Below are 13,995 nucleotides of genomic sequence, written 5' to 3'. Positions count from 1 at the left end.
TAGAAAAATATTCCAAGCATAGAAATGATAAAATCTTCCCCAAGTGTGTCTAAGGACCCATTATTTTTCAAATATAACTTAATAATATTTTTTTAATCACTAAATAAAAAAGTCTTAACTGGAAAAACTGAAGAACCAGATGGGGAACCTCTGGAGCCCCAAAAACAACTGGAATTATTTTATTATCTCCACCACCCAATATTTGATAACATACACAAAGTCTTATCTACTGTTTTTATAACAGGCTGACTCAAAATCCAAAATATAACTCCATGAGGGAGGTACTCCTGAAGAGAGCCCCAAAACTAATATTAATTCAACAGAAATGGCATAAACTAAATAAAGCCCCAAGACTCTAATCCATCTTGCTTGTTTTTATTCAGAAGTCAGGAAAAAACAAACTTTTGCAAACAATTTTACATTTTAGAATGCTTTCTAAAGGTGATATATTCATGCTCTTTGCTTCTTTCATTAAAATTTACTCCAAGGGGCACCTGGGTGGCTCAGTCAGATGAGCGTCCAACTCTTGGTTTCAGCTTAGGTTGTGATCTCAGGATCCTGAAATTGAGCCCCACAGCAGGTTCCATGCTCAGCAGGCAGTCTGCTTGAGGATTCTCTCATCCTCTCCCTCTCCCCCTCCTCCTCCCACCCACACTCTCTAAAATAAATGGACAAATCTTTAAAATAATACAATAAAATTTACTCTAACTATTCATTTTGTCTTACCCAAAAGTCATTCTGTGAATGTGTTAGAGTGACTGCCTGCCCAATTCTATTTCCATACCCTAAATGGACTGGACTTACTCTTTCCATAGCATCCTGGTTGTAGGACAGGTAATACAAGCACATGGATACACCAGTTGCAGCCATAGAAGGACGAGGAATTTCCAGTAATTTCTGTACTCCACCATGTGCAACAAATTCTGTGGCAAACTTGTTATGGAGCAGGAGAGATGCAAGGTGCTAATAAGCAAAAGGGACACATGTTATTGTGGAACAATCTAGAATAATCACAAAATCTCTTCACAAAACATTAAGTCAAACTGCTAAATAGAAGGAATCCCCTGAAGTAGACAACCACTCCCTAATAACAGAAGTAAAACCAGTATTGCTTAAGGAAAACCAAAAACCCGGGGATCCCTGGGTGGCGCAGCGGTTTAGCGCCTGCCTTTGGCCCAGGGCGTGATCCCGGAGACCCGGAATCGAATCCCACGTCGGGCTCCCTGCATGGAGCCTGCTTCTCCCTCTGCCTATGTCTCTGCCTCTCTCTCTGTGTGTGTGTGACTATCATGAATAAATAAATAAAATCTTTAAAAAAAAAAAGGAAAACCAAAAATCCTAAATTAATTAATTAAAATAAAGTAAAAGATTTTAAAAAAGGAAAACCAAAAATCCAAAAAAACTCTAAGATTTTATAATATTCCCTTCTAACATCAAAGGTTTTCATAAGAGTGAAAAACAAGATATGAAAGATACTGCTATAAAAAAACGGCATAATCCCATAACCATTTTATTACATAGCTTCCCTAAAGGATTTTTAACCTTCCCATTTGAATCCTTCTAACATGGGATCCCTGGGTGGCGCAGAGGTTTGGCGCCTGCCTTTGGCCCGGGGCACGATCCTGGGGACCCGGGATCAAATCCCATGTCGGGGTCCCGGTGCATGGAGCCTGCTTCTCCCTCTGCCTGTGTCTCTGCCTCTCTCTCTCTCTGTGTGACTATCATAAATAAATAAAAAAATAAATTAAAAAAATATTATAAATTTAAAATAAATAAATAAATAAAAATAAATCCTTCTAACGTAATCAGTTCTATGTTCTAGTTTTGGCTCGGTCACGGATTCATCATCTAATAAAATAACAAACTTTGTCTTCTTTTATACTGATTCTCAATATATATGACCCCACATACCATCTTCAACAAATTACCAAAACTAGTAAAATTTTTGAAACTTATCAGAATGCACCTTAAATTGACCTTTAAAAGTTGGCACCTGGGTGGCTCCATAGGAAGTGATGACTCTTGATTTTGGCTCAGGTTGTGATCTCAAACTTTTGTGGGATCAAGCCCCTAATGTGGCTCCCTACTCAGTGGGGAGTCTGCTTCTCTCCTTCTCTCTGCCCCTCTCCCTGCTCTCTCAAATAAATAAATAAATAAATCTTAAAAAAAAAAGTTTGTTATCTTTAAAACTTTGTTAACTTCCTGTTCAATAACCACTAGCTTCTCCACTGGACCTGATCTTCGGGGTCAATTTTAAAGGCAGGAAGTATAATGCTAAGCAGCAGGCTACTTGATGACTGAACCTAGGCGAACGTGGACAGGGCCTCAGAAGAACTAGAGCTCCCCCTCCTGTTTCTCCTACCAAGGTGTCTTCTGGGTGGTGACACAAGTTGCACAAGTGCAGACAACACAGATTGGCAAGTCCATAATTTGATACAAATCTTGCCAAGGTCAATGGCTAAAAAAGACAGGCATGTATCCTCTTCGGAAGTTCTCTCAACATCCATATTCCAATTAATCCTTATATGTAATTCAAATCCCTTCCCTCTCTAGTCTTTTTGTCTGTTAAACAAATCCATCTCCCAAGAAGTAGCTAAACCACATATGGTTCCCCTCCTACCCTTAAGCCACTGAATGTATAGTCTTTCACATGTCTGCCACTACCATAAAGTGGCAATTTCACTGCCAGGATAGGTAGGTGGGAAAACAGAATAAGCAGGCTCACCCTTTACAACAATACAAAGCTTATGTGCTTGCTTCAGCAGCACATATACCAATACAAAGCCTATAACCTAGATCACTAGTGTAAACAGAGATTCTATTTTCAGTCCTTATGATGTGTCTCCATATAAGGGCTGGTTCAAATTACTCTTTTAATCCATTTTGTTTCTACTAATTTCAATACCTGTCCCTCCTCCTATACAACTGAGTTTTCCTTTTGAATAAAAAAGTACACCTTTCTATATATATACACATATATACATATATTTGTGTGTGTGTATATATATACACACACACACACATTATATATATATATATATATATATATATATATTTTTTTTTTTTTTTAATTCATGAGAGAAACAGAGAGAAAGGCAGAGACACAGGCAGGAGAAGCAGGCTCTCTGCAGGGAGCCTGCTGCAGTACTTGATCCCAGGACTCCAGGGTCATGACCTGAGCAAAGGCAGATGTTCACCCACTGAGCCACCCAGGTGCCCCTCTACATTACTTTTTTAAAGATTTTTTAAATTAATTAATTATTTTTAATTTATGAGAGAGAAAGAGAACGCACACGTGCCCAAGTAGGAGGATGAGCAGAGTGAGAAAGAGTGGCAAGAATCTCAGGCTCCACACCAACCACAGAACCAACATAAGGCTCTATTGAACCAACATAAGGCTCAATTCTGAGATCACAACCTGGGCCAAAACCAAGAGCCCAGATGCTCAACTAATTGAGCAACCCAGGGGCCCCATCTACATTACTACTTCTCCATAATAAAGATCTCTTTTGTGATTTTTCCCTATTCACCCTTATTTTATTTTCTTTAATCCTTTATACAACTCTGCATGGAAACAGTTTAATAATGACACCCATTATAACTCCTCATATGTAACCTATAGAAATAATAACTGCCCAAATCCCCTCTTCTGCTATATCCTATTCAGGACAGAATGCTACACTGGAAAGCAACACCTTTGAAGCAGAGAGAACTCTGACCTCCAGCTTCATCTCATTGTTCAAAGTATAATGAATTTACAAACACACACACACACATCCACACACAGGAACCTAAGTAACCCCAGTGTATATCTGTCCTCCTCCAAATTTAAAATTTCTGGGATCTGAAAGACAATTTTCCTCATTTCTATTTCATTTCAAAATACTGTGGAACAGTCCTTTCCAATATAGTAGTCACTGGCCACATGCAGCTAATTAAATTAAAATTAAGATAAAAATTCAATGCCTCAGTGGCACTAGCTACATATTAAGTGCCCATACAGCCAGTAGCCACTGTACTGAAAAGCAGAGATACAAAAAATTTCCATCATTACTAACAGTTCTGTTGGACAGCACAGCTCTGGAATATCAAATATAAAGTTGTAGCTTTATTTTTTTTCTTCAAGTTGTAACTTTAAAGAGCCAGAGGGCGCATCACTTCTTTTTCAGAGGTGTTTTCTGGAAACATTTCTTAGGTAGAAGAAACCACCTCTTCCTTTGTATCCTATACTTTTTTCCACAACACCTGTAATATCTAAAAGAAATCATAGGCTTACATGACTGTCTCTCTTAACCAAATCATAAAGATTTGATCTATTAATCTTAACATTGTAAACATTCACAGAAAAGCACTCTGTTCATCAGTTACCTGCTTGGTAGAACTATATGACAGCCACAATGTTATTCATTCAACTTCTCTCTCTCCATACAGATTACCTTTATTATCATAGAAAAGTATGGATTTGGTGGGCTAGACTAACCTGCCTTCCCATATTTAATACCTCTGCACCCTAGGAAATCATTTACCTCTACTGAATTCGGGTGGGCCTCTTATTTCTTTACCTCTTTTCTGATTTGTATTTTGTTCAATCTAAATAATCTAACATCACACAGTATATATAATTACAAATTCAGAAAAAGTGGTGGTGCCTGACAGGGGTAATATTTTAAAAATTAGTAAGATATAAGGTACTACACAGTTTTCCATTCCTATTCAGCAATAATAACTGAGGCCACTCCAAAATCTAGATCCAGTTTCTACATTAATATTCAACCCCCTAGAATTGACCCCTGAATTTCTGTGAAAGCACTTGGTAACCCTCATGTGTTCTATCTAAATAAGAAATTTTCATTCATTACAATTTTGTCACATCTGGCAATAGAAAGCCCTGAGCAATAAAATCCAGAGATGCCATAGACCAAACACGTGGTAAACACGTGGGTAAGATCCATGTCAATAAAATGGTCAGTATCTAATATTTTTTTTAATTTTATTTTATTATTATTTTTTTAATTTTTATTTATTTATGATAGTCACAGAGAGAGAGAGAGAGAGAGAGAGAGAGAGAGGCAGAGACACAGGCAGAGGGAGAAGCAGGCTCCATGCACTGGGAGCCCGACGTGGGATTCGATCCCGGGTCTCCAGGATCGCGCCCTGGGCCAAAGGCAGGCGCCAAACCGCTGCGCCACCCAGGGATCCCAGTATCTAATATTTTTAAGAATTTTACCAGGAGTGGGGCACCAGGCTGACTCAGTCAATGGAACATGCAACTCTTGATCTCAGGGCTGTGGGTTCAAGCCCCATATTGAGTTGTAGAGACTGGGTAAAAATAAAATCTAAAAGGAAAAGAATTTTACCTTGAGGGCCTCAAACGTAAGCAGGACATCATTCGTCTGTTTCAGGTCAATATAGAACATCATCAGTTCCCGTGATCCAAGTTGCATGAATATGGGAAGTAACTGAAATGAAGACAAAAATAAATCTTAACACTGGCTTTATTTTCACATATTTTCTATTCTGAGTACAAAAAATTTTTAAAAATGAGATACCTCTCCTCTATTCCTTTATGAACATACAAACACACTTTTATCAAAGAGAGCTGCATCAGAAGGGACCTAAGACTTTACCAGTAGCATAAGACTTCACCAGTTTAGGGCCAAGCCTTTTTTGCATTAGAGTAAAAACATATCAAAGTATAAAATGCTACCATAAATTATCTCAGAAATAAGCACAATAGTCCCAAAGCATGAACAGTAACCTTACCTCCTGATATTCTCCTAGAGGGGTCAAATACTGGAGAATAAGACGCTGCTCAATAGCAGGGGTCATAGGATAAAGGGTATAATTGGTGCCAATCACCCAAGGTGACATTTCTGACCAGCTGCTATTAGACAGCTCAACAAACATGCGATCTGGATCAGACGTTGAGAAACCCAACTTCTGCTTGGCTTTCCTAAAACTCTCTCTGTCACCCTGTTTTGCTGCCTTGTTTTTTCTCAATCCTCCTTCCTCAGGTTTGGCTGCTGAGTTCACTCTACTACTGGTCTTGTGGCCTGAATCAAGATGAAAAGAGATCTCCATGTCCCCAGAAGCTTCCTCTTGTTCGCCATCCACTACATCTACAGCCATGTCACCATAGTCCATATCCACAGCTTCTTCATCCAGAGGTAAAAGAGGTTCAGAGGAGAGCTTTCGTGGGCTGGGACGCTTGTTTTCTTGCCGTAAAGCCACTTCCTGAAGCTGCAGCTCCCTCAGTCTTCGAAGTACTATTGCCACCTATCAATAGATATTGGAGTAAAAAGCTTTATTTCTCCTGCATCTTAATTTAAAGGATTCTTAATAAATATTCTTATTTCCATTTAAGGAAAACTAAATCTTCAAGCAGTCATCTTAATATCTGGAAATGGTAAAGACTTAATAAATATTTTGACTTTATTTCTATAGTTTGATAAAATAAGCAATAGCTAAAAGTCTCATTCCTCATAAAATGTCCCAGAAAACCTAAACCACATTTACATATCACACATCTTTCACAATTGATCTACCTAGATCAAGCTGGGCTGGACCATCACACCTAATGAGGAAGACACCAGACATATTCATGATTTTTAAAAAGTATCTTTGAAAATAAAACATGAAGGTTTTCTCAAACTTGTACCTGTTATAAATTGTATTGTTAGATACTGCCATCTACATAATTACATGATCTAGTTTTCAAGTTTACCGCTTTTTCACTTTTTCTTTTAAGTATTTATTTTTTGGGACATCTGAGTGGCTCAGCAGTTGAGCGTCTGCCTTCAGCTCAGGGCATGATCCGAGGATCCGGGATTGAGTCCCACATGGGGCTCCGTGTGGGGACCCTGCTTCTCCCTCTGCCTATGTCTCTGCCTCTCTCTCTCTCTCTCTCTGTGTGTGTGTGTGTGTGTGTGTGTGTGTCTCATGAATAAACAAATAAATCTAAAAAAAAAAAGTACTTATTTTTTTAAGCCAACCCTAAAATGTAGTAGTATGCTTAGTTTTTAAAAAAAAACAGGGGCGCCTGAGTGGCTCAGTGGGTGAGCATCTGCCTTTGGCTCAAGTTGTGAACCCTGGGTCCTGGGATTGAGCCCTGCATCAGACTCCCTGCCTGCTTCTCCATCTGCCTATGTCTCTGCCTCTCTTTCTGTGTCTCTTATGAATAAAATCATAAATCTTTAAAAAAAGTTATCTGCAAAAAATGGTGGATGAATAGAAAGAAAGGTGGGTGGATGGGTATACAATAAGTATACTAAAACATTCACAAATAATTTAAGTGGATGTATATAGCTACTATCTGTAAATTCTATTTTGCTATATGCTTAAAATTTTCATAATGCAAATATTGGGAAAAGAAAGGGGATGGTACTATTCTTTACCTAGTACAAACTATCATGATCCTTGGCAAAATGGAAAATGTCTATTTCAAGTTAAAAAAAAGTAAAATCAGGGACGCTTGGGTAGTTTGGTGGTTGAGCATCTGCCTTTGGCTTGGGTTTGTGATCCCAGGGTCCTGGGATCGAGTCCCACATCGGGCTTACTGCAGGAAGTCTGCTTCTCCCTCTGCCTACATCTCTGCCTCTCTGTCTCTCTCATAAATAAATAAAATCTTTTTTAAAAAAAGTAAAATCAAAACGTGAAAAATAATCTTCCAATATCGAAATTATAGCTATACTCCAATACAAAGTAATGAATAAGATCTACTATCTGAGTTCAGGTAGCAAGAAAAAACTTGTGAATATGCTCCAATCTTATACAGAAAGAAATTCCAACATAATCCTTACCAGCTGTGAATTCTCATCCCTATAATTGGCAGCAATATCTTGATTCTCCATAGCACCTCCTAACAATCCAGTAGAATACGTCCTCAATGGCTGATCAGCCTCTCGGGCCCATTTGAAAAGATTCTCAACGATTCCTTCCTATATAGTAAAGAAAATGAAATAGTACAATTCAGCAAAGATCATTTTCATAATTAAAGATATAAGCAAAGATTTCAGTCTTGTGAAAAAAAGTTAATAAAATACTTCAATGCTGCTTATAAGATTAAAAAGCACAAGTAAACTAAGTTTCCAAATGGTTTAGTTAAAATAGCTATCCATCGGGGCAGTTGGTTAAGTGTCTGCCTTCAGCTCAAGTCATGATCTCAGAGTCCTGGGATTCAGAGCCCCACATCGGCTCCCTGCTCAGCAGGGAGTCTGTTTCTCTCTCTCTCTCTCTCTCTCTCTGTCCTTCTCCCTGGCTCTTGCTCTCTCAAATAAATAAATAAAATCTTAAAAAAAAAAATAGCTGAGCATCTGTGAAATAGATTCCTATTTAGCCATTAAAATCCAAGCTAAAGGTCAATAACCACATAATATAGTCCTACATTAGATGTTTAAGACCCAAAATGTTCAATAATCAAGTACGGAGCACTAAAAATTCTATGTCCTCCTTTGAAATTCACAATGCACAATTAACAATATTAATGAGAAGTCATCCATCAAAGAAGTACTTAACTCCACATATCCCAAACTTATTTATTATGAAATAATACATGCAAACATATATAATCCAAAGAAAATGAAAATCACCCATGATCTACCACTGAGATTAATAAAAACCTTCCCTATGTCCCTCTTTGTGCCACTCCTATGCTCTCTCCCCAAAGGGTATCTACAGTAACGGAATTTTAACAATTTTCCTATTAAACTTCTGTTAAATGTATCATACTTTGAATTATATAAACCCCATGGTACTGTATTTTTCTTCAACTTATTACTCAACATGTTTTTTACATTCACCTATAGTTACATGAAGCTGTCACCCACAGCATTCAACGTAAGATAGGCTTTGGACATAACTACTTATTAATTTCTCGGGGCACCTGGGTGGCTTAGCAGTTGAGCATCTGCCTTCACTCAGGTCAGGATCCTGACATCCTAGAATCGAGTCCTGCATCAGGCTCCCTGTATGGAGCCTGCTTCTCCCTCCCTGTGTTTCTCATGAATAAATAAATTCAAAAAAAAAAAATATTTAGGGATGCCTGGGTGGCTCAGCAGTTGGGCAGCTGCCTTCATTTGGGTCATGATCTTGGGGTCCAGGACTGAGTCCCACATCAGGCTCCCTGCGAGGAGCCTGCCTCTGCCTATGTCTCTGCCTCTCTCTCTCAGTCTGTGTCTCTCATGAATAAATAAATAAATAAATCTTTTTAAAAAACTTATTAATTTCTCGTATCAACCCTATATGTTTGGGTAAGTACCTGCAGAAGAGAAAACGGAGTCACAATAAGGTTAAGAAATATGAGTGGCAGAAGGGTGTCTGATCCCAAGTAGCAACCTCCAGATGTTCTTCACCTCCATATTTTGCTGCTATTTTGTTAGTTTAAGCAACTACAACTATTTTTGTGCAAGCATATCCCTAGGATGAAATCTAAGATCAGAACTGCTAAATCACAGGATATGTATGCGCTCAACTTTACTGAAGGATGCCAAGTTATCTTCCAATGTGACTGCAACAATTCATATTTCCAACAACAGTGAATAGTTCTTTTTTCTACACCTTTGTCAAAACATGGCCACTGTCACACTTTTTATTTTCCACAGTCTGGTGGGTATAAAAACAATATTTCAGAAGGGGAAGTGGGTGGGGGGGTTCGGTAACTGAGTGACAGGCACTGAGGAGGGCACTAGATGGGATGAGCAATGGGCATTATATGCTGGCAAATCAAACTTCAATAAAAACAAATGAAAAAAAAAAACAGTATTGCAGGGACATCTGGGTGACTCAGTCCGTTAAGTGTCTGACTCTTGATTTCGGCTCAGGTCAACAATCTCAGGGTCATGAGATCAAGCTTCGTGTTGGGCTCCATGCTAAGGTGTGGAGCAAGCCTGCTTAAGATTCTCTCTCTTGCCCTCTGTCCCTCCCCCTACTCGACCCTCACATGCTCTCTCTTAAAGAAAAAAAAAGGCGGACACCCCAGGTGGCTCAGCGGTTTAATGCCACCCTCAACCCAGGGCATGATCCTGGAGACCCAGGATCGAGTCCCGCAACAGGGTCCCTGCTTGGAGCCTGCTTCTCCCTCTGCCTGTGTCTCTGCCTGTCTCTCTCATGAGTGAATAAATAAAATCTTTAAAAAAAAAAGAAAAAGAAAAAGAAAAAAAGGCATTGCATTTAATTTTAATTTCCTCATTTATTAATAAGGTTAGGCACAGTTCATGCCTACTGACCATTCAGGCTTCTACTTCTATGAAATACACATCTTTTAAAGGTGTTTTATGATAAACACAAGTTCTTAATTTTTATGTAATCAGACTTAACAATATTTTCTTTTAAATTTTGTACATTTTGTGTATCTTAAACCTTTCCTTAGAGTCATGGAGTCATTATCCCACATATTTCTATATACTTTAACCTCTTTTCAAAAAATTAACACTCTGAAAAATACATTTTGAAAATTTTTGTTTTAAAACATTTGACATGAGGTGAGCCTAGGTGGCTCAGTGGTTGAGCGTCTGCCTTAAGCTCAGGGCATGATCCCAGGTCTGGGATCAAGTCCCATATCAGGCTCCCTGTGAGAAGCCTGCTTCTTCTTCTGCCTATGTCTCTTTCTCTATCTCTTATGAATAAACAAAATCTTTAAAAAGGAAAAACATTTGACATGAAAACATATTTAGTATTTTAAGTGCCTTTTATTTCCCCTCTTTCCAAACAGTGTAAGAACTTTAAAATACTAACTCCAATGAGCTCCTTCTATCTACATTTTACTCAGAATTTTTGTTCCCTCTTTTGTTTATTTGGTCAATACTTCTAGGTTTACAAAGGTACTCTGAAGACATTTTCTACTAGTACCTGGCCTCTACTATTACCTTTGCTGCTGTGGCAAAGTTCATTCTGTTTGATTATTTGCAGGAATCTTTTTTACTCTGGTTGCTTTTAAGATCGCATCTGTCTTTAGTATTTCTTTATTGGGCTTCCTGAATCTTGAGTGGTCACGTCTTCAATTAATTTGCAAAATCCTAGCCTCATCTCCCTGAATATTACCTTTCCCTTTTCTTTCTATTCTCTCCTCCTAAAAATTCCTTTTAGATACACTTGGAACTTTCTAATTCTAGTCTCTATATATCAACTTCTTGCCTATTTTTCAGCTCTCATTTCTAGGGGCTTTATTATTGGTTATCCTATTAAATCTTCCAGTTTATTAATTCTATCTTTAGCTGAGTCTAAACTTAACTCTAATTCATCTACTAAGTTTTTAAATTCAGTAACTGTTACTTTTTATATCCAGTAGTTCTCTGGTTCCTTTCCCAAATGGCCATTTGTCTCCCACAGTCTTGGACTTTTCTTGAGAGTTGTAATTCTTTTACATTCAATAATTTTGAACCATTCAAACCATTCTTAAGGGTACAATTCAGTGGGATTAAGTACATTCACCATGTTGCATAACCATCACCACTATATTTCCAGAACTTATTATCCCAACAAAAAACTCTATGCCCCACTTTCAATAATGGATAGAACAACCAAACAGAAGATCAGTAAGGAAACAGAGTTGAACACTATAAATCAATTAGACCTAATAGACATATTGAGAATACCCCCACGCAACAAGATCAGAATATACATTCTTCCTAAGTACACATGGAACAGTTTCCAGGATAGATCATGTTAGGCAACACCATTGGTAATAAATTTTAAAAGTTGTTCTTTTTTTTTTTTTTAAGATTTTATTTATTTATTCATGAGAGACACAGAGAGAGAGGCAGAGACATAGGCAGAGGGAGAAGCAGGCTCCATGCAGGGAGGCTGATGTGGGACTCAATTCCAGGACTCTAACATCATGACCTGGGCCAAAGGGAGGCGCTAAACCCTGAGCCATCCAGGTGTCCCAAGAATAAATGCTTATAAAGAATTTTCTCCAAGGATGCCTGGGTAGCTCAGCGGTGGAGTGTCTGCCTTTGGCTTAGGGCGTGATCCCAGAATCCAGATTGAGTCCCACATTGGGCTTCCCACAGAGAGCCTGCTTCTTCCTCTGCCTGTGTCTCTGCCTCTCTCTATGTCTCTCATGAATAAATAAATCTTAAAAAAAAAAAAAGAATTTTCTCCAATCACAATGGAATGAAGTGAAAAATCAATAACTGGGATGCCTGGTTGGTTCAGAGGTTGAGCGTCTGCCTTTGGCTTAGGGCGTGATCCCAGAGTCCCAGGATTGAGTCCCACATTGGGCTCCCTTCAGGAAGCCTGCTTCTCCCTCTGCCTATGTCTCTGCCTCTCTCTGTATGTCTCTCATGAATAAATTAAAAAAAAAAAAGATAAAATTTAAAGATATTTTCAGTATCTCAAAGTACAAATTAGCAACTTTATAAAATGGTGGCTAAAAGTAGTAGAATCAATTTAGTGACTTGCAACCACCTCTAAAAAGGAAACAAAATATGAATGCACTAAACAAAGAGTAAACAATGTTCAAAAAACTTTTCATACATACAATGTATGTAATGGATTGCATGTAAAAACATTATGTTTCACAAAGTTTGAGAAACACTGCCCTAAGCAATGCATCTTAACCACAGCTCTGTGAAACACCAGTAGCCAATCTGTCCAAAAATAATGATTTCCAACTCATTAACAAACTATAATTAAATGTTTTTTTAAAGAAATAAGATATTGATTCATATCAAGAAATATGCATAGGATACTCTGAAAGATAAAGATTATGTAATCCAACAGTAAGGTCTCATAATATCCAAGAAGTTTGTAATCTGTGGGACACCTGGGTGGCTCAGCGGTTGAGCATCTGCTTCCAGCTCAGGGCATGATCCCGCGATCCCAGGATCAAGTCCCACATCAGGCTCCTTGCAGGGAGCCTGCTTCTCCCTCTGCTGTACCTCTACCTCTCTCTCTCTCATGAATAAATAAATAAAATCTTAAAAAAAAAAAAAAAAAAATGTCGGGATCCCTGGGTGGCGCAGTGGTTTGGCGCCTGCCTTTGGCCCAGGGCGCGATCCTGGAGACCCGGGATCGAATCCCATGTCGGGCTCCCGGTGCATAGAGCCTGCTTCTCCCTCTGCCTGTGTCTCTGCCTCTCTCTCTCTCTCTCTCTCTCTCTGTGACTATCATAAATAAATAAAGAAAAAAAAAAGTCTTTAATCTGCGTTTCTAGGACACTGGATTCAAGGTTATGTTATTTCTTATGATTTTCCTTAATAATTCACTTCTCCCAAAAAAATTATTCATAAACAAAACTGTTGGGGGTACCTGGGTGGCTCATTCATTTGGGCAGCTAACTCTTGATTTCAGCACAGGTCACGATCTCAGGGTAGTGAGATCAGGCCCTACATCAGGCTCCACACACTGGGCATGGAGCCTGCTTGGGTTTCTCTCTCTCCCTCCTCTCCCCACTTCCCCTCTAAAAAAAAAAAAAAGAAAAGAAAAGAAAAAGAAACAAAAGTGTTCTCCAACTGCAGAAAGCTTTATTATTCAAAATATCCCTTAGTGTTTCTGACATCCAAAGGGTATGTACTTCATTCTAAATATACAATGATGAAACTATAAAGGAACCAGAGATGGTTTTCCTACAATGACAACCAGGAAACTTTCACAAAGCACAGTAAAATCATCTGTAATCTACAAATCTTGCATATATAAACACATTGCTATAAATGCTTCACTTGTCATTCTGTTTTCAAAAGAATTCATATTAAAATATTTCTGACAAGCATATAGATATTTTTTAGCCTCCCACAATAGTAAACTAATTGGGATTTTTTTTTTTTAATTTTTATTTATTTATAATAGTCACACAGAGAGAGAGAGAGAGAGAGGCAGAGACACAGGCAGAGGGAGAAGCAGGCTCCATGCACCGGGAGCCCGACGCGGGATTCGATCCCGGGTCTTCAGGATCACGCCCTGGGCCAAAGGCAGGCGCCAAACCGCTGCGCCACCCAGGGATCCCTAATTGGGATTTTTAAATCTAGTCTGTATACAATTGTAGCATTAATTGCA

The 13,995-nt window shown here is 38.5% G+C and overlaps 1 protein-coding gene across 7 annotated transcripts in view; it reads right to left on the bottom strand.

Moving 5' to 3' along the window:
- DCAF1 (DDB1 and CUL4 associated factor 1) overlaps positions 1-13,995 on the bottom strand; it is a 77,587-nt gene that overhangs the window by 37,062 nt on the left and 26,530 nt on the right. For all 7 annotated transcript variants that reach the window (XM_025456012.3, XM_025456011.3, XM_025456014.3 and 4 more), the window contains 4 exons: positions 7,800-7,937; positions 5,764-6,276; positions 5,358-5,459; positions 805-963 (listed from right to left, as the gene is read on the bottom strand). In XM_025456012.3, coding sequence (XP_025311797.1) covers positions 805-963; positions 5,358-5,459; positions 5,764-6,276; positions 7,800-7,937 — 912 coding nt within the window. The remainder of the gene's footprint in view (positions 1-804; positions 964-5,357; positions 5,460-5,763; positions 6,277-7,799; positions 7,938-13,995) is intronic.

Source organism: Canis lupus, chromosome 20, assembly GCF_003254725.2.
Source record: "Canis lupus dingo isolate Sandy chromosome 20, ASM325472v2, whole genome shotgun sequence".
NCBI classification, from domain to species: Eukaryota; Metazoa; Chordata; class Mammalia; order Carnivora; family Canidae; genus Canis; species Canis lupus.
The sequence above is the reverse complement of the archived record's forward strand: the minus strand, read 5'-3'. Positions and strand labels throughout refer to the sequence as shown.